Source organism: Pseudophryne corroboree, chromosome 2, assembly GCF_028390025.1.
Source record: "Pseudophryne corroboree isolate aPseCor3 chromosome 2, aPseCor3.hap2, whole genome shotgun sequence".
In the NCBI taxonomy this organism is placed as follows: Eukaryota; Metazoa; Chordata; class Amphibia; order Anura; family Myobatrachidae; genus Pseudophryne; species Pseudophryne corroboree.
Window position 1 is genome coordinate 51,638,574 of NC_086445.1, and position 26,949 is coordinate 51,665,522.

General features: G+C 48.9%; 1 protein-coding gene across 2 annotated transcripts in view; it reads right to left on the minus strand.

Moving 5' to 3' along the window:
- Positions 1-10,679, minus strand: part of INTS4 (integrator complex subunit 4) — an 83,115-nt gene extending 72,436 nt beyond the window's left edge. Inside the window, exons 1-4 of one of the 2 annotated variants that reach the window (XM_063951296.1) lie at positions 10,368-10,679; positions 8,135-8,329; positions 7,416-7,533; positions 6,824-6,930 (exon numbers count right to left, since the gene is read on the minus strand). In XM_063951296.1, coding sequence (XP_063807366.1) covers positions 6,824-6,930; positions 7,416-7,533; positions 8,135-8,329; positions 10,368-10,679 — 732 coding nt within the window. The remainder of the gene's footprint in view (positions 1-6,823; positions 6,931-7,415; positions 7,534-8,134; positions 8,330-10,367) is intronic. The other variant, XM_063951295.1, reaches the window with a different exon arrangement.
- Positions 10,680-26,949: the final 16,270 nt, after the last annotated feature.

The window sequence follows — 26,949 nt, forward strand, 5'->3', positions numbered from 1 at the left end:
TCCCCAGGAACAGTAGACGTGTCGTCGGGACCAGCTGTGACTTTGGGATATTCAGAATCCAGCCGTGCTGGTTCAGCACTTCCTGAGAGAGTGCTACTCCCACCAACAACTGTTCTTTGGACCGTGCCTTTATTAGGAGATCGTCCAAGTACGGGATAATTAAAACTCCCTTTCTTCGAAGGAGTATCATCATTTCCGCCATAACCTTAGTAAATACCCTTGGTGCCGTGGAGAGTCCAAACGGCAGCGTCTGGAATTGGTAATGGCAATCCTGTACCACAAATCTGAGGTACTCCTGGTGAGGATGGTAATGGGGACATGCAGGTAAGCATCCTTGATGTCCAGGGAAACCATGTAATCCCCCTCGTCCAGGCTTGCAATAACCGCCCTGAGCGATTCAATCTTGAACTTGAATTTTTTTATGTACATGTTCAAGGATTTCAAATTTAAAATGGGTCTCACCGAACCGTCCGGCTTCGGTACCACAAATAGTGTGGAATAGTAACCCCGGCCTTGTTGAAGTAGGGGTACCTTGATTATCACCTGCTGGGAATACAGCTTGTGAATTGCCGCTAGCACCGCCTCCCTGTCTGAGGGAGCAATCGGCAAGGCAGATTTTAGGAACCGGTGGGGTGGAGCCGCCTCGAATTCCAGCATGTATCCCTGAGATACTACTTGAAGGATCCAGGGATCCACCTGTGAGCGAGCCCACTGATCGCTGAAATTTCTGAGGCGGGCCCCCACCGTACCTGGCTCCACCTGTGGAGCCCCACCGTCATGCGGCGGACTTGGAAGAGGAAGCGGGGGAGGACTTTTGTTCCTGGGAACCTGCTGTCTGTTGCAGCCTTTTTCCCCTACCTCTGCCTCTAGACAGAAAAGACCCTCCTTTTCCACGCTTGCTTTTCTGGGTCCGAAAGGACTGAACCTGATAAAATGGCGCCTTCTTAGGCTGTGAGGGAACATGGGGTAAAAATGCTGACTTCCCAGACGTTGCTGTGGAAACTAGGTCGGAGAGACCATCCCCAAATAATTCCTCCCCTTTATAAGGCAAAACTTCCATGTGCCTCTTGGAATCTGCATCTCCCGTCCACTGACGAGTCCATAAGCATCTCCTAGCAGAGATAGACAATGCACTTACTTTAGATGCCAGCCGGCAAATTTCCCTCTGTGCATCTCTCATATATAAGACTGAATCTTTTATATGGTCAATCGTTAGCAGAATAGTGTCTCTGTCTAGTGTGTCAATATTTTCTGACAGTTTTTCTGACCATGCAGCGGCAGCACTGCACATCCAAGCTGACACAATAGCTGGTCTAAGTATAATGCCTGAGTGTGTGTATACAGACTTCAGGATTGCCTCCTGCTTTCTATCAGCAGGCTCCTTAAGGGCGGCCGTATCCTGAGAGGGTAGTGCCACCTTTTTTGACGAACGTGTGAGCGCTTTATCCACCCTAGGTGGTGTTTCCCAACGTGACCTATCCTCTGGCGGGAAAGGGAACGCCATTAGTACCTTCTTAGGAATTACAATTTTTTTATCAGGGAAAAGCCACGCTTCTTCACACACTTCATTTAGTTCATCTGATGGGGGAAAAACTACGGGTAGTTTTTTCTCCCCAAACATAATACCCTTTTTTGTGGTACCTGGATGTAAATCAGAAATGTTTAACACCTCTTTCATTGCCTCAATCATGCAGTGAATGGCCCTGACAGGCATTAGGTTTGACTCATCGTCGTCGACACTGTTATCAGTATCCGTGTCGACATCCGGGTCTGCAAACTGAGGTAGCGGGCGTTTTAGAGCCCCTGACGACCCCTGAGGCACCTGGACAGGCACGAGCTGAGATCCCGGCTGTCCCACATTTGGCATGTCGTCAAATTTCTTATGTAAAGAATTTATACGTGCACTCATTTCTTTCCATAAGTTCATCCACTCGGGTGTCTGCCCCGCAGGGGGTGACGTCCCTTCAAAATGCATCTGCTCCGCCTCCACCTCATTATCCTCATCAAACATGTCGACACAGCCGTACCGACACACCCCACACACACAGGGAATGCTCAACAGAGGACAGGACCCACAAAAAGCCCTTTGGGGGGCAGAGTGAGAGTATGCCAGCACACACCAGAGCGCTATATATATACAGGGACTAACTGAGTTATGTCCCTAATAGCTGCTTTTCATATAATATATGTATATATACACTGCCAAATTTAATGCCCCCCCTCTCTTTTCCCTCTTACTGTTACTGTATATTGCAGGGAAGAGCCAGGGAGCTTCCTTCCAGCCGAGCTGTGAGGGAAAAATGGCGCCAGTGTGCTGAGAAGATAGGCTCCGCCCCTTTTTCGCGGCCTATTCTCCCGCTTTTTATGGAATTCTGGCAGGGGTATTTACCTCATATATAGCCTCTGGGGTTATATATTGAGGTATTTTAGCCAGCCAAGGTGTTATTATTGCTGCCTCAGGGCGCCCCCCCCCCAGCGCCCTGCACCCTCAGTGACCGGAGTGTGAAGTGTGAGAGGAGCAATGGCGCACAGCTGCAGTGCTGTGCGCTACCTTGGTGAAGACAGAGTCTTCATGCCGCCGATTTTCCGGACCATCTTCATGCTTCTGGCTCTGTAAGGGGGACGGCGGCGCGGCTCCGGGACCGAACACCAAGGACTGGGCCTGCGGTCGATCCCTCTGGAGCTAATGGTGTCCAGTAGCCTAAGAAGCCCAATCCGGCTGCAAGCAGGCGAGTTCGCTTCTTCTCCCCTTAGTCCCTCGCTGCAGTGAGCCTGTTGCCAGCAGGTCTCACTGAAAATAAAAAACCTAAGTCTATTCTTTCTAAGAGCTCAGGAGAGCCCCTAGTGTGCATCCAACCTCGGCCGGGCACGAATTCTAACAGAGGCTTGGAGGAGGGTCATAGTGGGAGGAGCCAGTGCACACCAGGTAGTCTGAAATCTTTCTAGAGTGCCCAGCCTCCTTCGGAGCCCGCTATTCCCCATGGTCCTTACGGAGTTCCCAGCATCCACTAGGACGTCAGAGAAATATTATATATATATATATATATATATATATATATATATATATATATATATATATATATATATATACACACAATCACTAACAAACCCCGTATATATAGAGGGTCACCTCAGTCTCTGCAGATCTCCAACCCATCTCTCCGCTGGCTCAGGCAGTCAGGCTCCTCGGTGCTGGCAGCTTCGGAGGCAGGGGAGAAGGAGGAGGAGGGAGCCGCAGCAGCGCTATGTAATTGGTGGCAGCGCCGCTGCAGCTGTCCCTCTCCTTCCGCATAGGCTGGCCGCCACCGCAGTGAATGCTGGGATGTACTTCCCTTATCCCAGCATTCACAGCAGTGGCGGCCAGCCAATGCGGAAGGAGAGGGACAGCTGCATGCGGCGCTGCCACCAATTACATAGCGCTGCTGCGGCTCCGGAGTCTCCCTCCCTCCTCCCCTGCCTCCGAAGCTGCCAGCACCGAGGAGCCTGACTGCCTGAGCCAGCGGAGAGATGGTAAGTATCTATCTATCGTGTAAAAGGGGGACTGGCTGTCGTAAGTTAACGTGTAAAAAGGGGGACGCTGTCTGCCGTAATGAGTAAAAAGGGGGATGCTATCTGCCGTATTGTGTAAAAAGGGGGACGCTGTCTGCCGTATTGTGTTAAAAGGGGGACGCTGTCTGCCGTAATGTGTAAAAAGGGCGACGCTGTCTGCCGTAATATGTAATAAGGGGACGCTGTCTGCCATAATGTGTAATAAGGGGACGCTGTCTGCCATAATGTGTAATAAGGGGGACTGTGTAATAAGGGGGACTAATGTGTAATAAGGGGGACGCTGTCTGCCGTAACGTGTAAAAAGGGGACGCTGTCTGCCGTAATGTGTAATAAGGGGACGCTGTCTGCTATAATGTATAATAAGGGGACACTGTCTGCCGTAATGTGTAAAAACGGGACTCTGTCTGCCGTAATGTGTAAAAAGGGGAATCTGTCCGCCGTAATGTGTAAAAGGGACTCTACCTGGTGTAGTGGCGCTACTGTGTGGCGTAATTTGAATAATGGAGACTACTGTGCACCGTAATATGAATTGGTATTATTTTGTGGCCACACCCCTTCTCCATGAAGCCACGCCCCTATATATATTTTTTTGCATGCCTGCGGCACGCACTGCCCTTATATTACGTAAGGGGCGCGCCAATGCTGTTTTTTGCACACAGCACTAAAATGTCTAGTTACAGCACTGCCTGCATATATGACTAAACTGCCAGCCTGGCTCTAGGTGCTGGTCTCAGCGTGGATACAGCATCGGCACTGACAGTCACATGACTGTCGTGTGCTGTGATGTCACCTGCCCGTACAGCACCTGTTCTCGGGTGGCTCCTCCCTGGCTGTAGTCTCTCCATTTCCTCCTGGTCAGCAATGAATTATCCCACCCCTTTTGTTTCTGGTGCATGTCACAACATTTGGCAACTGCAGCTACAGATAATGGGAGTTTTGTGAATCCTGTATTAATACACGTAACTGACTGAAATTCCTATGCCCAGCTAGCAGAGGGACCACATATATCCAGTAGAGGTACTACAAGTCCCAGCACACATTGTACTCAGTGTACTGTATTGCAGTATTGCAATCCCAAAGGTGTCGTCTGTATGGTATGGTGGTCACTAATACCGTGTGCAGTCTGTGCAATATGGCAGATGATAGAATGTTCTCTGGGGGTAATTCTGAACTGATCGCTGCTGTGCGTTTTCGCACAGCGGGCGATCAGGTCCAAACTGCACATGCGTATGCACCGCAATATGCAGGCGCATCGGACAGCTACAACGGGCATCGCTGGTCAGCGATGGGATGGTGTGAAGGATCCATTCGCACAGGCATACGCAAGTTGATTGACAGGAAGAGGCCGTTTGTGGGTGGCAACGGACCGTATACAGGGAGTGTCCGGAAAAACGCAGGCGTGTCCAAGTGTTTTGAGGGAGGGTGTCTGACATCAGCTACGGCTCCGATCAGCAGGATTCAATCGCACTGGAAGCGTAAGTCCTGGACTGCGCAGACACCGCACAAGCTGATTTTTAGCATCTCTTCAACACATACGATTGTACACTTGTACAGCGAAAATACACTCCCCCTGTAGGCGACTATCTGATCGCAGGACAGCAAAAATCACTGCCCGACAATCAGGTCTGAATTACCCCCTCTGTGCGGTACGGCAATTACTGGCATGCTGTCTATGTGGTATGGTAGTCGTTGAGACAGTGAATGTGCAGCATTGCGGTCACTGCAGTGATGTCAGTATTGTATGGTCTGTCACTGCATTGATGCCTATAATCATGGGTGTAACTATTGTGGCTGCAGGGGGTGCCATTGTTATGGGGCCCAGAGGCTTAAGGGGGCCTGGACCCAAGTTATAAAGTTGCATAGCAATTTCCTTAGTTTTGGCTGCTAAGTAATAGGGTCTGATCCATTCCCAGCCTGAGCTGTATGACAGTACATTGCCAGTGAGAGCAGTGTGTAATGGATGTTATAATGGTAGAGGGGGCACTGTAATGTGACATAATATGAACTGAGGGTACTGTAATGTGGCATAATCTGATCTGCTCATCATAATGAGCAAAGAGGATCGGTATGGGATCCCGGCGGTCAGGAGACAGTTGGAATCCCAGCAGCGAGCACAGCGAATTCCCTCGTGCTCACTGCGCTTGCCACTCGTCGGCTCCGGTGGCAACCTTTGGCCACACTATTATATTCCCCCTTGGGTAGTGACGTGGACCACCACCCAAGGGTGAATTCCGGGCTTGTGTCAGTATTCCGCCGAGTGTTAGGATTCCGATATCAGTATCCTGACCATGGGATCCCAACAGTCGGGATGTTAACCGCATTCCGAGCAAAGAACCCTCCCACCCCCACAACTATAGTACACTCCATATGCTGTATATCCGTGTATATCTCCTGCCTATTTTGTCCCCCTTTCCTACAATACAGCCTACATGTGGTCCCCGCAAAAGTCGTGCTGAGCGTTTTTCTTTCACCTGAGAGGGAGGAGTGGGGGGGAGAGTGTGCAGATTTTTTGCCTAGGGTGCCGAGAAACCTTGCACCGGCCCTGACTAAAACCTGCACTGTTGGGGCCGAAACACACGAGGCGGCTGGCGCCGCCCGGCCGCGCTTTAAACTGCTGCCGTGATGTAAACACACATGCAGCGCAATGTGTCCTTACAAACAGCACGGTCCCGGCCCGGCTGCCGGAACTATCCACTGGAAGGTCCGGCTGCCGGGCCGTCTTTGCAGCCAGTGAACCGTGTGTGTGTGAAGGGGAGCTTTCACACACAACGGTTTCTTCTCAAGCCATGTCTGATGCTGCGCATGCGCACAGCATCACACACGGCTCAAAGCAGTCCTGTGTGACAGACTCTGACGGTTTCTCCCGGATGGCAAAAAGCCGGACAAAGTTTGTCCGGCTTTTTGCCATCCGGGAAAAACCGGAGTGTGTGTTACAGCCCTTGGTGTGCCTTGAGGACCGTGTTTGGGAAAGCCTGTCCTATAGGAGTGTTAGGGGAGGAGTTTGTGAAGTCCTAGCTGATGCTAGGCAGATTTAGTACCTCTCTGATCTGGTTCACCTTCCTTTTGTTTGTTGTGTGTTTGAATTTACTGCATTGGTTCAGCGCACTCAAATGAAGACCACAAGCAACAAGAATGTGGACTAATGGCAGGTGGATCCTATGTAATGAGATTTTGTTTTTGTTGTTTTTTTAAGATGTCACAGTGCCATTCCTGTAGTCACAGCATAATAAATACATCGGCCATTAAACATATGCGTAATTTCAGCTCACGCTACCTTGTATGCCACATCCACCAGTTTCATTCGGATCGGCGCATCGTCCAGCAGCTTAGTCCCGATCTCTAACAAAGTGTCCAGCAGCTGAGCAAGTACCTGATGGGACTCTGAAGAGAGAACAGCAAAATCAATCCCCTGAAAACCGGAATATCCCCACGTACACCCCCAGCGGTCAGTACAAGTAAGCCAGACAACTGATAGGAAATAAGTGGCCACGCTGCACTCGTTCCACAGCCCTTAGATATAACATGTCTGGCCCTTTAAACCAGACAGACAGAATTGAAATAAACTATAAATATTAGACTAGCAGTCCCGTGTGACATCATACGAATGTAAGGAGCAATTATTGTAACGCACTTACTGTATATAGGTTACTGAAGCCCTGTTATTAAATATTAGGTGGTGTTAGCTAATCCTTCCGCCCTGATGGCACAGTATTGGGAATAAAGCGAACGTGATGGACATGTTCAGCTGGCACTGAGCGTCGCCCCTAGACCCACACTGGGTGAATTACGCACTGCGTAACCACAAGCCAGAACAGTGACTCTACCGTCCCACCCACACAACAGTGTTACTGAGAGGAGATACTTGCTTTCATTCTGAAGAGTATTGATCACATCGTCCGCTATGGAGTCTGGGCAGAATCCGGACGTCTTGGTTAACAGGCCCAGCAACGACGCAATTTTCAGCCTCACGGATGATTCATTCTCCTAAAAAAGGAAAACCCGTATTTAGATCAGGATAATAGGATTATATAGCTTCTTATCACTGGTGGCCTCCAATGCTTTAGTGTGGCCCCTGTAGACACTACTCCATGCAAGGAAAGCAAATGGTTATATAAAGGAATATGTACTAAACCATGAAGACTGATAAAGTACTAGCCAATCAGCTGCTAACTGCCATGTTACACCTACACCCCATTGTTTCCCTGTGGAGCCCTATGGAACCAGAGTAAGAAATGACCGTTAGGATCGGATTGGTTGGTACTCTCTCTCTCTCTCTACGGCTTACTACTTCTGTCCCTATTATGGCTTTATACACAACATATTCCTCGGTCCCGTGCAATCAGCCACAACACACTGACCTAATGGAGGTTACACACCAACTTCCCTTCTACAGACACACAAACTAGGGCAAAGACAGGCGCTAATTCTCTGCCAGTACAACTTGGGACTCCAGGATGACATTTCTGCCAACGAGGAGAGTACATACAAACTCAATGCAAATTGCATTGCACGTGCATTGAAACTCGACACCCCAGACACACACATCATAGAGCTGGGAGAATTGCATTAATGTATTTTCCGCTACCTTGTAGTAATGTTCTAGCAGGATCCTGACGACACCTTCCACGCTCTCTGCCTCCACAGGCTTGCGTGCGAACTGCAGGAGGTACTGCAGGGCATCGGCAGGGGATGTGGCCTTGCACAGGTCGAGGTGAAGTGTTGCAGACTTGCTCGGTTTCGTCAGCCGCAGCTTCTTCGCCGAGAGTTCTTCGAATGGCTGCTGCAGTGCAGAAAGCCAAACACATAGAATGTATTATCAGTGAAATCACGTTGGGATACGGAGAGTTAGGACAATAACATTTTGCTTTTTAAACCACTTTCTAATATTTCCTATTGCAGAACTAGCATTTCAATAGCAATCGCTGGGTCACTGCACTCCAGCCACAACTCCGGTCACTGGATGGAAAGTGTCACCCAACTAATTCACTCGGAGGGCCAGTACTAAGCCTTGAAAAGTTATACATTTCACGGTGATAAAGTACCAAACAAACAGCTTCTATCATTTTTCAAACCCAGCCTGTAACATGCCAGCTGCGAGCTGATTGGCTGGTACGTTATCATAGTGACATGTATCACTTTTCAAAACATAGTACATCTCCCCCTAAAACTGAAAAATCTACAATTGGAATTTAATCCAAAATCGAAAACCCTTATTCTGAAACTTAGGGGGGACATTTACTAAGCAGTGATAAGAGCGGAGAAGTGAGCCAGTGGAGAAGTTTCCCATGGCAACCAATCAGCACTGAAGTAACATCTATAATATGCATACTATAACATTATACAGAGCTGCTGATTGGTTGATGGGGCAACTTCTCCATTGGCTCACTTCTCCGCTCTTATCACTCCTTAGTAAATGTCCCCCTTAATGTCCCACATCTAATAGCAATGAATAAATAAGCAAGGTCTTTCCTGCTATGATAATAACTAGTTAAGTAGGTAGTGGATAGGTGGAATAGCATCCCAAAAGAGGTGGTAGAGGCTAAGACAGTAGGTCAATTAGGGTTAGGCACCACCGGTTAGGGTTAAGTTGCGGGGCGGGGAGGTGTTAGGTTTAGGCAGCAGTAGAGGAAGGTTAGAGTTAAGGGGTGAGGGGTAACAAACTTTCCCAACTCCTGTCAGGATTCTATACAGCGGGATGCAGTGACCGTCAATTTCAGCCCCAACCCACTGCTTGTGTATTTCATGTGACCACAGTTTTAACACAGCTGATCTGGTGACCCTACTTATACGCATTTCAGATACACGACCCAGGAAATTGCAGCTATTATTCCTTTCACACTTACCAAAATCCCAGGTTGATGCGCGTTTATGTAAGTAAGTGTGAAAGGCATTTTGTTTTATTATTACATATTGTAGGTGTGTAAGTGCGGGAGAAAGGACGGGGATCACTGCTGCAAATAAATATAAATTATTTAACCTTCTTGTTTACGTCCCTGTCCCAAACACACCGGCATGCAGTGTAGGCGACCCCAGGCTCTCCAGAGGTTGTAGAGTTACAGGTGTAGTAACGGTCATTTATACAGCACACACATAAACCGCAGCGCTGTACACAGAGTATATCAGTAACTCACATCAGTCACTGCCCTACACATACACACTATGGTTCATTAATTATTATTTCTTCTTCTTTTTTTTATATCCAAACGTAGCAGCCGGAGGAAACCGCAAACACATGGAGAACATACAAACTCCACACATATGGGCCATGATCAGGAATTGAACTCCTGCGTCCAATTCCGAGGCAGTAAAGCTGACCACTATGCCGCCGTTCTGTCCAGGTCCCAGCTTGCTCTGCCGGAGACTGGACTGTCATGCTGGGACCTGTAGTTCCATACCCTCTGCCTTAGCCAGCACAGAATCTACTAGGAACAGTGTTTCAGAGCGGTGTAATGTCTGATGCATGAGACGGTGGCTCTCCTCCAGAGTCTGTGGTACCTCAGGTCCAAAGCATTCCACCCCAGACTCTGTCACAGGCATGCTGGGACCTGTAGTTCCACAACCTCTGGAGTACCAGGTGTCACTAATAAATGTACCCACACTAAGCTGGCCAGTGAGGGCTGGGAGATGGAGAATGCCATTCACGTTTGTGTGACCTCTTGTACATGCAGAGTAAGGTATAGGCCTCATCACAATCCCCGGACTTTCCTAAAACCGCACCCGGACATGGTGGAAGTCGGCCTGCGCGGAAGTAGCCAAACGAAAAGCTGAAACACAAACTACGGCCCATTGCTGCTCACAGTCACCCGGGATTCTCTCACCTGAACCACTTTGGTGAACTCCTCATAAACGCGTTTCTTCAGGTGGGCAGCCATGGTGTGCGAGGTTTGGCCCTCTGCGGCCACCACACCACAGTATCCCGACACACACGAGCGAAACAAATGAACGAACCAATAAAGTTGGATGGGGACAAAAAAAAACTGCGTAAAAAAAAATTTGAAACGCGACTTTAGAGTGACCATAGAGAATTGAAAGTCGTAAGGAGCGGCCCTGCCCGCTCTAGCCGCGGTCCGCCTTGTTACCATGGCGACCATAAACCTCATAGAAATGATGTTTAACATACAGCCCAACATGACCCTCTCCAGGAGGGACACAATGCTCTGCTCCTGAACTTTCCTCTTAATGTATGATTGCCGGCACCTGTGTTGAACAGGTTGATGGATAAGAAAGGTGTTTCAGCACAGGTGATGGCAATCATAAATTAAGAGAAAAGTCCAGGAGCAGAGCATTCTGTCCCTCCTGGAGAGGGTTATGTTGGGAGGTATGGAGTTATAATGTATTGGTAGTGACTAGGCTCATTATGCCAACACCAGGGCCGGTTCTGGCGCTCTGTGCTTCCCGGGCGGCAATAGAGGGCGTGGCTTCGTACAGGGGGCGTGGTCATTTACGCCCCTGTACAGACTGAAATGATGTGCAGTGCGCAATGACGTCATCGCGCACCGCACAGCAAAGGTCCTCTCCACAAAGAGAAACTAGACGCGTAGCGTCTAGTTCCCTTCGTGGAGAGGACCTTTGCTGTGCGGTGCGCGATGACGTCATTGCGCACCGCACAGTAAAGGACCTCTCCACGAAGGGAAACTAGACGCGTACGCTTCTACTTTCCCTTCACAGCGGCAGCGGGGGGCACAGCAGCAGCGGATCTTGCCCTGGTGCGGCGCCCTCCGGAAGGCGGCGCCCCGGGCAAAAGTCCTGCTTGCCCGTGGCAAGATCCGCTACTGGCCAACACATAAGCATGACAGTGATATAGCCTCAAGTCTGAGTGGGTCTTCATACTGTTTTATACTTGTACCATACCTCCCAACTTTCCAAGATCCTCAGTAGGGACATTTGCACGCGACCTGAAAAGGGGGCGTTTCTTAGCGTGAGAGGGGCGTGGCAGAGCATCACAGACCCTTTTTTTTTTTCATTTTGGGGACGTGCCCAGCGCTCCCGGTGGCGGCGTTTCCAGAGTGGAGGGGACCCGTGTACAGACTCGGTGTGTGGGTCCTCTCCTGTAGCCGTCACCGCCGCTGTTCGCGCTCTCAGCGCTGAGACTCGCCGCACCATTTTTTCGGAGTCCTGCGCATGCGCTGTAGACTCTGACACTGTGCCAGAGTCTCTAGTGCTCAGTGCGCTAGCAGCGGCGGCGACGGCTACAGGAGAGGAGGGGGCCTACACACAATCACCGATGGACGCCGGAAAGGTAAGTATAGAAGAAATGGGTGCACCCATTTTTTATACGCCAGTGGCTCCCCGAGCAGCTGGGCAGCCCCCTGCTCCCCTCCCATCATTGAATAGATGCCGTCCGCTGAAATTGGGACAATTGGGAGGTATGTTGTACATTGTGCATGAACCCCTACACAGTACAACCTCACCTAGTCCGCATACTTTCCTACTCTCCCGGAATGGGCAGGAGGCTCCGATCATGCGGCCACGCCCCTAATCCAGTCCCCTTAACGCCATCCTCACCACGCCCCCGATGCTGCGATCTGGCTGCCCCCTTCCCGGAGGGGGCAGCCAGATTGTTGGTAAGTATGCCTAGGGGACATTTGCGGCTATGTCCCCAAAAATATATCTGCGTGTATTCTGCATGTCGCCATTGCCGCTCCTGTTCTATAGTCATGCATTATCCTGATCGCTGCACAGCTGGGGAGGTCTGCAGTGACTGTGCTCCCTGTTCTGATCCGCTCACAACCCCTGTGTGAAATGCAACATGGACTTTTGTTTGGTGCAATATACCTTAGTTTACCAAGTTGCGGCTTTTGCACTCCCTGGTTTCTTGGCGGGCCTGAGGGCCTGACCTGCAAATTTATAGCGCCAATAATATTAAGTGCAAAGCATGGAACAGTTTAATATTTCCTGATAGCAAAACTGTGGCAGGGCATGGTGGGACTTGTAGTTTCACAATAGCTGGAGAGCCATAGGTTGGACAGTCCTGTCTTAATGCACAGACAATGAAACTTCTGGATCTTCCACCTTTTATAACTACAGACTGGAATGATTGTCCATTTAATATAATTCTCCGGGGTAGATCATTGTACGTGTGATAACAAAATTCATTATGATAAGAGATAGAGCATGTGTGGTAACCAGATATAGGGGCCTATTTATCATAGTATATTTGCAGCTACATCCCCAAAAACACCCATTTTGGGGGGTTAGCCGCAAATATTAAGTAACACCTGAATGTTAGACGGAGAGACCGCAGCAGTTATCTCCAATACCCGCTGCGATCCCTCCATTGCGGCCAGCAGCTGCATCCCCCATAGGTTTCTATGGGGGATACGATGCTGCAACATTTACCAATATCCAGGAATGCGATGCATTTCGGATATTGGTCCCCACAGCTACCGCCATTTGAAAATGGCTGAAGCCCATTGTAGCTTATGGACTACACATCGTAAATGTAGCCAGAAAAGGGTTCCCCCAGAACTCTCCCTGGAAGTGGCGTCTGTGCATGTGCGGTCTTAGCTGACAGAGCATGTGCAGACGCCCTGGCAGCCATCACAGCACATCGCCGAGACAGGCTCCTTTCGGAGCCCCTGTACCTGCATGTGCTGGGTAATACATCCAGACGATAGGATTGCATATTGCAATGCAATCCTGGGCGCTAAGATCCCGCCAGGGACGCTTTAAGAGAGGAGGAGGCCCGTGTCCAGCCTCCTCTGTTCAGGTCCCCTTCCTCTCTGCCAGAAGCACTGTAGAGTTTGAGCACTAGAGGGCTCAGACTCTACTGCGCATGTGCAGATCTCCGGGAAAATGGCGCGGTGGCCATTTTCCCAGTGATATCTCTACTGCGCATGCGCAGAACTCCATGAAACCGGCTGCTGCAACATTTTCATAAGGTTTTAACAGTGCAGGTGACGTCAGCGGACTTACAGCCTGTCAGCATCTAGCACACAGATTAACTGAAACAGTAAATAAAATGGAGGATATCACCCTTTGACCTGTCACATGGCAAAAGGCAGCTAAGTAAAGGCAGAATTTTTGTTGAACCGAGCGCTTGTGTGTGCTAATGTATAGTGTTCTGTAAAAATACTTAGTGAAAATAAAGATATGAAAGAAAAAAATATATATATAAATAAAAATAAAATAATAAAGAAAAAATTGATAAAAAATAAATAAATAATAAATAATAAAGTAAAATAAAATGGGAAAAAAGGGGGGGATGCGGGTAAAGTAAAGGCAAACAAATGCATATCTGCACAGAACAGAGTAACCAGCAGAGTGCAGAACATTACGTGTCACATAAGATCACTGACAAGACAATATGATATAACTAGGTGATTCATCGCGCCCTGCGGGCACTCTTCACACCGTCGTAAGGGGCTACGCCCCCTTAACCCTTGCACACCCTTGTGGCGTGCAATATTTGTATTATATGGAGTATTACCTCCAATCATAATTGTGTGAGTGGTTAAATATTGCACGACAAAGGGCATGCAATGGTTAAGGGGTTGTAGCCCCTTGCAACGGTGTGAACAGCGCACGCAGGGCCTGATGAATCACCTAATAGGTGCTGTGGTTGGGGGAGTGGCGGGTGCGGGGGAGACGTGGAGGGGAGGGTGTCCCGCGGGTGGGGGAGGGGCAGTTGCGGGGGTGCCGCGGGTGGGGAGGGGCTGGTGTGGTGGTGCCGCGGGTGGGGGAGGGGGTCCGGAGCCAATGCAGGTGGGGGAGGAGCGGTTTCGGGGGTACCGCAGGTGGGGCAGGTACGAGGGTGGTGGGGGAGGGGGTCCAGAGCCACCGCGGGTGGTGGAGGGGGGGTGTGGGGGTGCCGTGGATGGGGCCCGGAGGTACTGTGAGTGGGGGAGGGGCGGTGATGCTTCTCCTGCTTCTCCTCCTGGAAGCAGCTAAGCTGCTGTCCTCCCTTTGGCAGTGGCTCTCCCGGAGACTCGCACAACAGCCAAGCAGCCAGTCACTATTGTTAGCGCCGGTGTCCCAGCGTGCCGCAGTACAGGGAAGAAGATGCACTCAATAAACTACAGCTCCCAGCAGCCCTTAGCGCCGGAATGTTCCTGCGCTAAGGGCTGCTGGGAGCTGTAGTTTATTTAGTGCGTCTACTTCCCTGTAATGCGGCGCGTTGGGACACCAGCGCTAACAATAGTGACTGGCTGGCAGAACTGACTGACTCGCTGAATCAATGTAAAAGGTGACAGTGCTGTGCAGTGTCAGTGACCCTGCACACCCACTGCACTGCACAGAGCTGTCACCTTTTACATTGATTCAGCGTCCAGACATTACCCTCCGCGATATCTCCCACTCTATCCGTTACATTAGCCATCTAGGGGCTTCCAGGCCGGCAGTCCAGGTGCTGTGTTGCGGAGTCAGGGCCTCTGAGGATCTGGGCGCGGCTGTGGCGGGGAGACACTTCTGTGACATCACTCGCAGAGGAGGCTCCGGGGCTCAGAGTTTATGCAGCGCAGGGAGGGCTATGAAAGCCTTCCGCTGCGCCGCTTTCATACACATCTGCTCTGCGGCAAGGGAGTAGGGATTGTTGATGCCGGAGGGGGCAGGTGGACTGGTAACAGGACTAGGACGCTGCAGTAAAAGGATTTTTTCCCCCCCTATCTACAGCACAGAGACTTGCTTCATACCCTCCAGCTGTACCTTTTTGGCAGGTACAGTACCTTTTTTATGGTCTGTACCGATTTTTGTCTCTCCAAACTTCCATTGAAAGTATAGGAAAAGGGGCGTGGGCACGTCCCTTTACCCGTGGCCACGCCCCCTTTTTGAATTTGTACCGGTTTTTATGTGTAAATTGTTGGAGGGTATGTTGCTGCAGATGCAGTGGGCCTATTTTGGGGTGTGGGCCCCATTGTTAATCCTGCTCTGGGAACACTCAGCAGCCAAAGGGCAGAGCCTCACATTGGATGTAACATGTGTGGGAGGGCGTTTCTCGCCCAATCAGCTGTGGACTGGGTGTGATAGACCTGCTGCTAAACCAACAAGAGCTCCTAGCCACGCACAGCGTTATTCACAGTCACAGAGTGACAGATCTGGGCTATTATATACTATATAGGCGATAATAGAAGTGCTGTGGATACAGTACATCTGTTTTAAATTTCCAGGTCAAGGCCGCCGAGAAGCTGCAGCGTGCAAAGGTCGCCACTATATAAATCTAGTCCCTAGACCAGGCATTTCCAACCTTTTCGGTCCTCATGGCACACTAACAGTGCAGGGTTTGGAGATATCCAGTCTTTGGCTCAGATAGATAAATCAAAATAACTGAGGTACTAAATAAGCCACCTGTGCTCAAGTATGGATACCAAGCATGGATATCACTAAAACCTGGAGTGTTAGTGTGCCTTGAGCACTAAGGTTGGGAATGCTTGCCCTAGACTTTACAAAAGCTTCTAGCACTGGATCTCACTATGGGCCTGATTCTGATATGTGCAAGGTCGCGATTCCACAAATGCGCACTAATTATCAAGCTGGACGGCTTCTAGGGACTGCATCAGCTGCAGCCCTTAGAAGCCAAGTAGGGCTGCCGTAATGCTTGGGAAGTGTCTTCCCATGAGAAGCTACTCAGGGCCGGTTCTTGAGCTTCTAGCGCCCCGGGCGCCCAATAGGGGCGTGGCTTCATACAGGGGGCGTGGTCAGTTATGCCCCCTGTACAGTAGTAGCGCCGCTGAAATGACGTCATCGCGCACCGCACAGTAAAGGTCTTCTCCGCGAAGGGAAACTAGACGCTATGCGTCTAGTTCCCTTCACAGCGGGGGGAAGCGGCAGCGGGACAGAGCGGGCAGCGGGGGGCACAGCAGCAGCGGATCTTGCCATGGTGCGGCGCCCTCCAGAAGGCGGCGCCCCGGGCAAAAGTCCTGCTTGCCCGTGGCAAGATCCGCTACTGAAGCTACTGCCACTGCTATCGCAGTCTGGACTGGCAGTTCCAGAGGGAGAAAACACCTTCACCCGGTGCTACTTGTTCATCATGTCATTAGCAGGAGTGCTTCAAATGGGAAGCCACCGCCACTGCTAGGCAGTCCCTGCGGTGGCAGATTTTCCAAGGGAAAATCCGCCACTGGTAGATTCCATGTTATATTGTAACCGGCTTGGCCTGACAAAAACCGGAGACCTGGCGATGCCGCCTCACCCAGCACTGAATGGCCGGTTTTGCTGTAACTCACAGTGTGATGAGCAGCGACGGAAAATAGAAGCTTTCGTGCTATTTTCTAAAATTGCACCCAAGGTCTTTTAAATCAATTCAGTTCATTTGACAGTAACTGGGGAGCGCAGTAGTCCCTGGCTTTATGTCAGAGTCTACAGGTCTCCGGGAACATGGCGCCTGTTCCACATTCCCAGTGACTTCTCTATTGCACATGTGTAAACCCCCAGGAAAATGGCTGCCACGCCATTTTCCCAGTAATTTGCCAGCCAGCACAGTACTCCAGAGAGGAAAGTCTAACTATGGGTGTATGGTATGTGGTGTGGGCCCCCTGGAACCAGGGGCCCATGTGTACCACACACCCAGCACCCATTAATGATGCAATAATGGGTATGCACGTTTTGGGGGGATTTCCTGCCATATTATTTTTTGACCATAAATCTAGGTAATTCACTTGGGTCATTTAGGCCTTAGGTCCTGACCTTGTATGCCATGAAATCACTACCTCAGCTACACAGTACACACCCAGGAATTTTGCATTAAATCACTTTAACATCTCCTGATAGGGACACAGATCAAACTTTCACCAAAGAACACGCCCTGCATTCCAGGGTATATTTTTGTCTTGTGCGGTCATAGAAAGCTGCACGGGAGAGTGTGTAACTCCTTTTAGTATTTCTTTTTCCAGTGGGTGTAACATGAACCGGTCTGCAAACCACAGGGTGGAGTAACATGTTGTATTGACACACGGAAACCTATTTACCTGGAGTCTCCAGGCTGGTCCTGTACACACTGGGGAGTTGACAACTCAGGTCTCTGAAAATGAAAACTAGCTTCAGTCTCTGTGGATTATGTAATATAATATCAGATACCAGGGCTGTCCATAGACAAATTGTTCTGTGGGAATTGCCGCCATACGCCAAGTCAGACCCAATTGAAATACACATGATACATGGGGATGCGTTCAATTTGCCGGCTGTCGGGATCCCGGTGGTCAGGATGCCGACGCCGGAATCCCGCCAGCCAACAATGCCGCCAGCCAGAATCCCGGCAAAACAGGGCTATTCCCACTCGTGGGTGTCCACGACACTCACAGAGTGGGAATATAATCTGTAGCGAGCGCAGCCAACCACCGAGCCCGCAAGTGGACTCTTTGCGCTTGCGCCGCTGCCGGCATTCTGGCGGGCAGGATGCCGCTGTCGGGATATGGACAGACGGCATCCCGCCCATCGGTAAATCATACTGAATCCAATACATGTAGTTAGATTAATATTGAGCATGTTGGCAAATGCGCTCGGCCTGTGTGTGCGGTTATCCCCTGATATTAACAGGCTGTCGTGGCAAGGACAAGACATTCGTGGCCCCTACGTGGGTAAAATAAAAAATAAAAAATTTTTACACCGAGGTAAAATGGTAGATTGGCCCTCCCAGTTGTGGCCCCTGTGACAGCTGCACCTGATGCTGCTACGGTTAGGGCTGCCATCAGAAATTGTGGGGCCCGGGACTGACAAAATAGACAGGGCTTCCCCTAAAAAAAAAGAAAGATTCTCCCGCACTGCTCCACCTCTATGTGATGTCATACATTGTGACGTCACATATAGGTGGAGCTTTGCGGTACACAGAGAGCTGATGCACAGGGAAGGCTTCTTTTAAGAAGTCCTCCCTGTGCATCAGCGCTGTTGTTTTGCAGCCTGGTGCAGCTCTCCAGCTAGCGGCAGTAGGAGTCAGGGGAGGGCCCCCCTTTTTGTAAGGGCCCGGGACTCCAGTCCTCGCAGTTCCTCATGATGACTGCCCTGGCTCCGGTAGTCATATCTTTGGACACCAAAGAATCCAGAAATGATCCAACAACTTGTCTCCATCCCCAAATGGTCGTATCTCATTCACTTTGCCACCTATTTGTGTGTGGCAAGTTGTACAGTGATCCTGTCACGTGGCATGTACTGTATGTGGTCAACCTTAGCAAAGCAGACATAAATATATAGAAATATACATAATGCAAGAAAACACTAGGGGGCAGATGTATTAAAAACGTCCTAACGGACATTACGTGTCCAGGGGCGTATCACCACATTATCGTGGTGATACGCCCGCTGCCGCCGCCACGTTAAGACACAGTTAATACATTAGGGGGTTGTGTTAAATGCATGGTTTACGTGTGCTGTGGTCAGCAGAAACCACAGCACACATTCATACATCTGCCCCTAGATGTCATATCTACTGGGTGTTGAGATATCAGTGGATATATTATCATTTGGGACATGTGGTCTTAATTGGTCCAATAAAAGTAAACATATATTAGAAATCTGCACACAAATATATACATACTATATACTGTATATACAGTGGCGTAAGTTCATCTCAGTTGCCTGGAGGAAAGATAAATATTGTGTGTGTGTGTGTGTGTGTGTGTGTGTGTGTGTGTGTGTGTGTGTGTGTGTGTGTGTGTGTGTGTGTGTGTGTGTGTGTTTAGAACCCATGACCTGTTACATGGAAGGCAGACCTCTTAACTGAATGGTGTCGCTGAACACGGAACGGGAGGAGAGGTGCCCCCCTAAAGAGCAGGAGCCCGGCGGTAGGCGACTCCGTTGCCTCCAACAGTTACGCCTCTGTGTACATATATATGTATGTATCTATGTACACAGATCCCTGTAAATATATATATTGTACATGCATTTAGTATACTGGAGCCCGTGGACTAGCACCCCATTATAACTCGAGTATTACACGGTAATATATGAGGAAGATTAGGAGGCACAGTGCGGCACAACACACCCACATACATCTGTTACTGCCTAACAGCGCACATAGGGCCAGTAAAACTCTGTGATGATATTTCCGGATTCCTGGATCTCGGAGAGAGAAAGTCATCAGTATTCCACCTTCATGCCTGTGTCACTCAGCACAGCCTGCACCCAGATACACCAGTATGTATAAATAATTAGTGATGTGCACCGGAAATTTTTCGGGTTTTGTGTTTTGGTTTTGTGTTCGGTTCCGCGGCCGTGTTTTGGGTTCGGACGCGTTTTGGCAAAACCTCACCGAAATTTTTTGTCGGATTCGGGTGTGTTTTGGATTCGGGTGTTTTTTTCAAAAAACCCTAAAAAACAGCTTAAATCATAGAATTTGGGGGTCATTTTGATCCCATAGTATTATTAACCTCAATAACCATAATTTCCACTCATTTTCAGTCTATTCTGAACACCTCACATCTCACAATATTATTTTTAGTCCTAAAATTTGCACCGAGGTCGCTGGATGGCTAAGCTAAGCGACCCAAGTGGCCGACACAAACACCTGGCCCATCTAGGAGTGGCACTGCAGTGTCACGCAGGATGGCCCTTCAAAAAAATACTCCCCAAACAGCACATGATGCAAAGAAAAAAAGAGGCGCAATGAGGTAGCTGTGTGACTAAGATAAGCGACCCAAGTGGCCGACACAAACATCTGGCCCATCTAGGAGTGGCACTGCAGTGTCACGCAGGATGGCCCTTCAAAAAAATACTCCCCAAACAGCACATGACGCAAAGAAAAAAAGAGGCGCAATGAGGTAGCTGTGTGACTAAGCTAAGCGACCCTAGTGGCCGACACAAACACCTGGCCCATCTAGGAGTGGCACTGCAGTGTCACGCAGGATGGCCCTTCAAAAAAATACTCCCCAAACAGCACATGATGCAAAGAAAAAAAGAGGCGCACCAAGGTCGCTGTGTGACTAAGCTAAGCGACACAAGTGGCCGACACAAACACCTGGCCCATCTAGGAGTGGCACTGCAGTGTCACGCAGGATGGCCCTTCAAAAAAATACTCCCCAAACAGCACATAATGCAAAGAAAAATGAAAGAAAAAAGAGGTGCAAGATGAAATTGTCCTTGGGCCCTCCCACCCACCCTTATGTTGTATACACAGGACATGCACACTTTAACGAACCCATCATTTCAGTGACAGGGTCTGCCACACGACTGTCACTGAAATGACTGGTTGGTTTGGGCCCCCACCAAAAAAAGAAGCAATCAATCTCTCCTTGCACAAACTGGCTCTACAGAGGCAAGATGTCCACCTCCTCCTTATCGTCCGATTCATCACCCCTTTCACTGTGTACATCCCCCTCCTCACAGATTATTAACTCGTCCCCACTGGAATCCACCATCTCAGGTCCCCGTGTACTTTCTGGAGGCAATTGCTGCTGGTGAATGTCTCCACGGAGGAATTGATTATAATTCATTTTAATGAACATCATCTTCTCCACATTTTCTGGAAGTAACCTCGTACGCCGATTGCTGACAAGGTGAGCGGCTGCACTAAACACTCTTTCGGAGTACACACTGGAGGGAGGGCAACTTAGGTAGAATAAAGCCAGTTTCTGCAAGGGCCTCCAAATTGCCTCTTTTTCCTGCCAGTATACGTACGGACTGTCTGACGTGCCTACTTGGATGCGGTCACTCATATAATCCTCCACCATTCTTTCAATGGTGAGAGAATCATATGCAGTGACAGTAGACGACATGTCAGTAATCGTTGGCAGGTCCTTCAGTCCGGACCAGATGTCAGCACTCGCTCCAGACTGCCCTGCATCACCGCCAGCAGGTGGGCTCGGAATTCTTAGCCTTTTCCTCGCACCCCCAGTTGCAGGAGAATGTGAAGGAGGAGCTGTTGACGGGTCACGTTCCGCTTGACTTGACAATTTTCTCACCAGCAGGTCTTTGAACCCCTGCAGACTTGTGTCTGCCGGAAAGAGAGATACAATGTAGGTTTTAAATCTAGGATCGAGCACGGTGGCCAAAATGTAGTGCTCTGATTTCAACAGATTGACCACCCGTGAATCCTGGTTAAGCGAATGAAGGGCTCCATCCACAAGTCCCACATGCCTAGCGGAATCGCTCTGTTTTAGCTCCTCCTTCAATGTCTCCAGCTTCTTCTGCAAAAGCCTGATGAGGGGAATGACCTGACTCAGGCTGGCAGTGTCTGAACTGACTTCACGTGTGGCAAGTTCAAAGGGTTGCAGAACCTTGCACAACGTTGAAATCATTCTCCACTGCGCTTGAGACAGGTGCATTCCACCTCCTTTGCCTATATCGTGGCCAGATGTATAGGCTTGAATGGCCTTTTGCTGCTCCTCCATCCTCTGAAGCATATAGAGGGTTGAATTCCACCTCGTTACCACCTCTTGCTTCAGATGATGGCAGGGCAGGTTCAGGTATTTTTGGTGGTGCTCCAGTCTTCTGTACGCGGTGCCTGAACGCCGAAAGTGGCCCGCAATTCTTCGGGCCACCGACAGCATCTCTTGCACGCCCCTGTCATTTTTTAAATAATTCTGCACAACCAAATTCAAGGTATGTGCAAAACATGGGACGTGTTGGTATTTGCCCAGATGTAATGCACGCACAATATTGCTGGCGTTGTCCGATGTCACAAATCCCCAGGAGAGTCCAATTGGGGTAAGCCATTCTGCGATGATCTTCCTCAGTTGCCGTAAGAGGTTTTCAGCTGTGTGCGTATTCTGGAAAGCGGTGATACAAAGCGTAGCCTGCCGAGGAACGAGTTGGCGTTTGCGAGATGCTGCTACTGGTGCCGCCGCTGCTGTTCTTGCAGCGGGAGGCAATACATCTACCCAATGGGCTGTCACAGTCATATAGTCCTGAGTCTGCCCTGCTCCACTTGTCCACATATCCGTGGTTAAGTGGACATTGGGTACAACTGCATTTTTTAGGACACTGGTGAGTCTTTTTCTGAGGTCTGTGTACATTTTCGGTATCGCCTGCCTAGAGAAATGGAACCTAGATGGTATTTGGTACCGGGGACACAGTACCTCAATCAAGTCTATAGTTGGCTCTGAATTAACGATGGATACCGGAACCACGTTTCTCACCGCCCAGGCTACCAAGGCCTCAGTTATCCGCTTTGCAGCAGGATGACTGCTGTGATATTTCATCTTCCTCGCAAAGGACTGTTGTACAGTCAATTGCTTACTGGAAGTAGTACAAGTGGTCTTCCGACTTCCCCTCTGGGATGACGATCGACTCCCAGCAGCAACAACAGCAGCGCCAGCAGCAGTAGGCGTTACACTCAAGGATGCATCGGAGGAATCCCAGGCAGGAGAGGACTCGTCAGACTTGCCAGTGACATGGCCTGCAGGACTATTGGCTTTCCTGGGTAAGGAGGAAATTGACACTGAGGGAGTTGGTGGTGTGGTTTGCAGGAGCTTGGTTACAAGAGGAAGGGATTTACTGGTCAGTGGACTGCTTCCGCTTTCGCCCAAAGTTTTTGAACTTGTCACTGACTTATGATGAATGCGCTGCAGGTGACGTATAAGGGAGGATGTTCCGAGGTGGTTAAGTCCTTACCCCTACTTATTACAGCTTGACAAAGGCAACACACGGCTTGACACCTGTTGTCCGCATTTGTGTTGAAATAATTCCACACCGAAGAGATGATTTTTTTTGTATTTTGACCAGGCATGTCAATGGCCATATTCCTCCCACGGACAACAGGCGTCTCCCCGGGTGCCTGACTTAAACAAACCACCTCACCATCAGAATCCTCCTTGTCAATTTCCTCCCCAGCGCCAGCAACACCCATATCCTCATCCTGGTGTACTTCAACACTGACATCTTCAATTTGACTATCAGGAACTGGACTGCGGGTGCTCCTTCCAGCACTTGCAGGGGGCGTGCAAATGGTGGAAGGCGCAAGCTCTTCCCGTCCAGTGTTGGGAAGGTCAGGCATCGCAACCGACACAATTGGACTCTCCTTGGGGATTTGTGATTTCGAAGAACGCACAGTTCTTTGCTGTGCTTTTGCCAGCTTAAGTCTTTTCTTTTTTTCTAGCGAGAGGATGAGTGCTTCCATCCTCATGTGAAGCTGAACCACTAGCCATGAAAATAGGCCAGGGCCTCAGCCGTTCCTTGCCACTCTGTGTCGTAAATGGCATGTTGGCAAGTTTACGCTTCTCCTCAGACGCTTTTAATTTTGATTTTTGGGTAATTTTACTGATCTTTTGTGTTTTGGATTTTACATGCTCTGTACTATGACATTGGGCATCGGCCTTGGCAGACGACGTTGATGGCATTTCATCGTCTCGGCCATGACTAGTGGCAGCAGCTTCAGCACGAGGTGGAAGTGGATCTTGATCTTTCCCTATTTTTTTAACCTCCACATTTTTGTTCTCCATATTTTAATGCGCACAACTAAAAGGCACCACAGGTATACAATGTAGATGGATGGATAGTATATTTATGGACGACGAGTGACGACACAGAGGTAGGTACAGAAGTGGCCTACCGTACTGCTATATACAGTATAATGGACCTGGTGGACACTGTCAGCAGACTGCGTTTATAGTATAAAGAAAAAAAGACACCACAGGTATACAATGTAGATGGATGGATACTTAGTATACTTATGGACGACGAGTGACGACACAGAGGTAGGTACAGCAGTGGCCTACCGTACTGCTATATACAGTATAATGGACCTGGTGGACACTGTCAGCAGACTGCGTTTATAGTATAAAAAAAAAGACACCACAGGTATACAATGTAGATGGATGGATACTTAGTATACTTATGGACGACGAGTGACGACACAGAGGTAGGTACAGCAGTGGCCTACCGTACTGCTATATACAGTATAATGGACCTGGTGGACACTGTCAGCAGACTGCATTTATAGTATAAAGAAAAAAAGACACCACAGGTATACAATGTGGATGGATGGACAGTATACTTATGGACGACGAGTGACGACACAGAGGTAGGTACAGCAGTGGCCTACCGTACTGCTATATACAGTATAATGGACCTGGTGGACACTGTCAGCAGACTGCGTTTATAGTATAAAAAAAAAAGACACCACAGGTATACAATGTGGATGGATGGATACTTAGTATACTTATGGACGACGAGTGACGACACAGAGGTAGGTACAGCAGTGGCCTACCGTACTGCTATATACAGTATAATGGACCTGGTGGACACTGTCAGCAGACTGCGTTTATAGTATAAAGAAAAAAAGACACCACAGGTATACAATGTAGATGGATGGATACTTAGTATACTTATGGACGACGAGTGACGACACAGAGGTAGGTACAGCAGTGGCCTACCGTACTGCTATATACAGTATAATGGACCAGGAGGACACTGTCAGCAGACTGCGTTTATAGTATAAAAAAAAAAGACACCACAGGTATACAATGTAGATGGATGGATACTTAGTATACTTATGGACGACGAGTGACGACACAGAGGTAGGTACAGCAGTGGCCTACCGTACTGCTATATACAGTATAATGGACCTGGTGGACACTGTCAGCAGACTGTGTTTATAGTATAAAAAAAAAGACACCACAGGTATACAATGTGGATGGATGGATACTTAGTATACTTATGGACGACGAGTGACGACACAGAGGTAGGTACAGCAGTGGCCTACCGTACTGCTATATACAGTATAATGGACCTGGAGGACACTGTCAGCAGACTGCGTTTATAGTATAAAAAAAAAAAGACACCACAGGTATACAATGTAGATGGATGGATACTTAGTATACTTATGGACGACTAGTGACGACACAGAGGTAGGTACAGCAGTGGCCTACCGTACTGCTATATACAGTATAATGGACCTGGTGGACACTGTCAGCAGACTGCGTTTATAGTATAAAGAAAAAAAGACACCACAGGTATACAATGTAGATGGATGGATACTTAGTATACTTATGGACGACGAGTGATGACACAGAGGTAGGTACAGCAGTGGCCTACCGTACTGCTATATACAGTATAATGGACCTGGTGGACACTGTCAGCAGACTGCGTTTATAGTATAAAGAAAAAAAGACACCACAGGTATACAATGTAGATGGATGGATACTTAGTATACTTATGGATGACGAGTGACGACACAGAGGTAGGTACAGCAGTGGCCTACCGTACTGCTATATACAGTATAATGGACCTGGTGGACACTGTCAGCAGACTGCGTTTATAGTATAAAGAAAAAAAGACACCACAGGTATACAATGTAGATGGATGGATACTTAGTATACTTATGGACGACGAGTGACGACACAGAGGTAGGTACAGCAGTGGCCTACCGTACTGCTATATACAGTATAATGGACCTGGTGGACACTGTCAGCAGACTGCGTTTATAGTATTAAAAAAAAGACACCACAGGTATACAATGTAGATGGATGGATACTTAGTATACTTATGGACGACGAGTGACGACACAGAGGTAGGTACAGCAGTGGCCTACCGTACTGCTATATACAGTATAATGGACCTGGTGGACACTGTCAGCAGACTGCGTTTATAGTATAAAGAAAAAAAGACACCACAGGTATACAATGTAGATGGATGGATAGTATACTTATGGACGACGAGTGACGACACAGAGGTAGGTACAGCAGTGGCCTACGGTACTGCTATATACAGTATAATGGACCTGGTGGACACTGTCAGCAGACTGCATTTATAGTATAAAGAAAAAAAGACACCACAGGTATACAATGTAGATGGATGGATAGTATACTTATGGACGACGAGTGACGACACAGAGGTAGGTACAGCAGTGGCCTACCGTACTGCTATATACAGTATAATGGACCTGGTGGACACTGTCAGCAGACTGCGTTTATAGTATAAAGAAAAAAGACACCACAGGTATACAATGTAGATGGATGGATACTTAGTATACTTATGGACGACGAGTGATGACACAGAGGTAGGTACAGCAGTGGCCTACCGTACTGCTATATACAGTATAATGGACCTGGTGGACACTGTCAGCAGACTGCGTTTCTAGTATAAAGAAAAAAAGACACCACAGGTATACAATGTAGATGGATGGATACTTAGTGTCACAACTGAGGGCCTGAGCTGACGGGAGGCAGCCTCAGTTGTAGGGGCTGAGATGTAACGGAACCTGGGAGGTTGTATCAGACCCCTAGACATGTAAGTAACATGTAGAATAACTGCCCGAAGGCGTGACCACGACAACCAGGATAAAAGTCAATGATGTTTATTATGACAAACTCCGTAACACAGCAGCAGTAAAGGAAACATAAAAGTCAACAGAGGATAAATACAATTCCTGGGTACTACAGGGTGGCAAGGGCCACAGGCACTGGTAGAGTGAGACAGTTCTTATAATCTTCTAGTTGGAAAGTCCTTACCAGACCTGACTGTAGCAATGGAGAGAACCCAGGATCGTACCAGCTGGTGTTCCAGGAAAGGCTGGGTTGCTGAAGATAAAACGGCTGC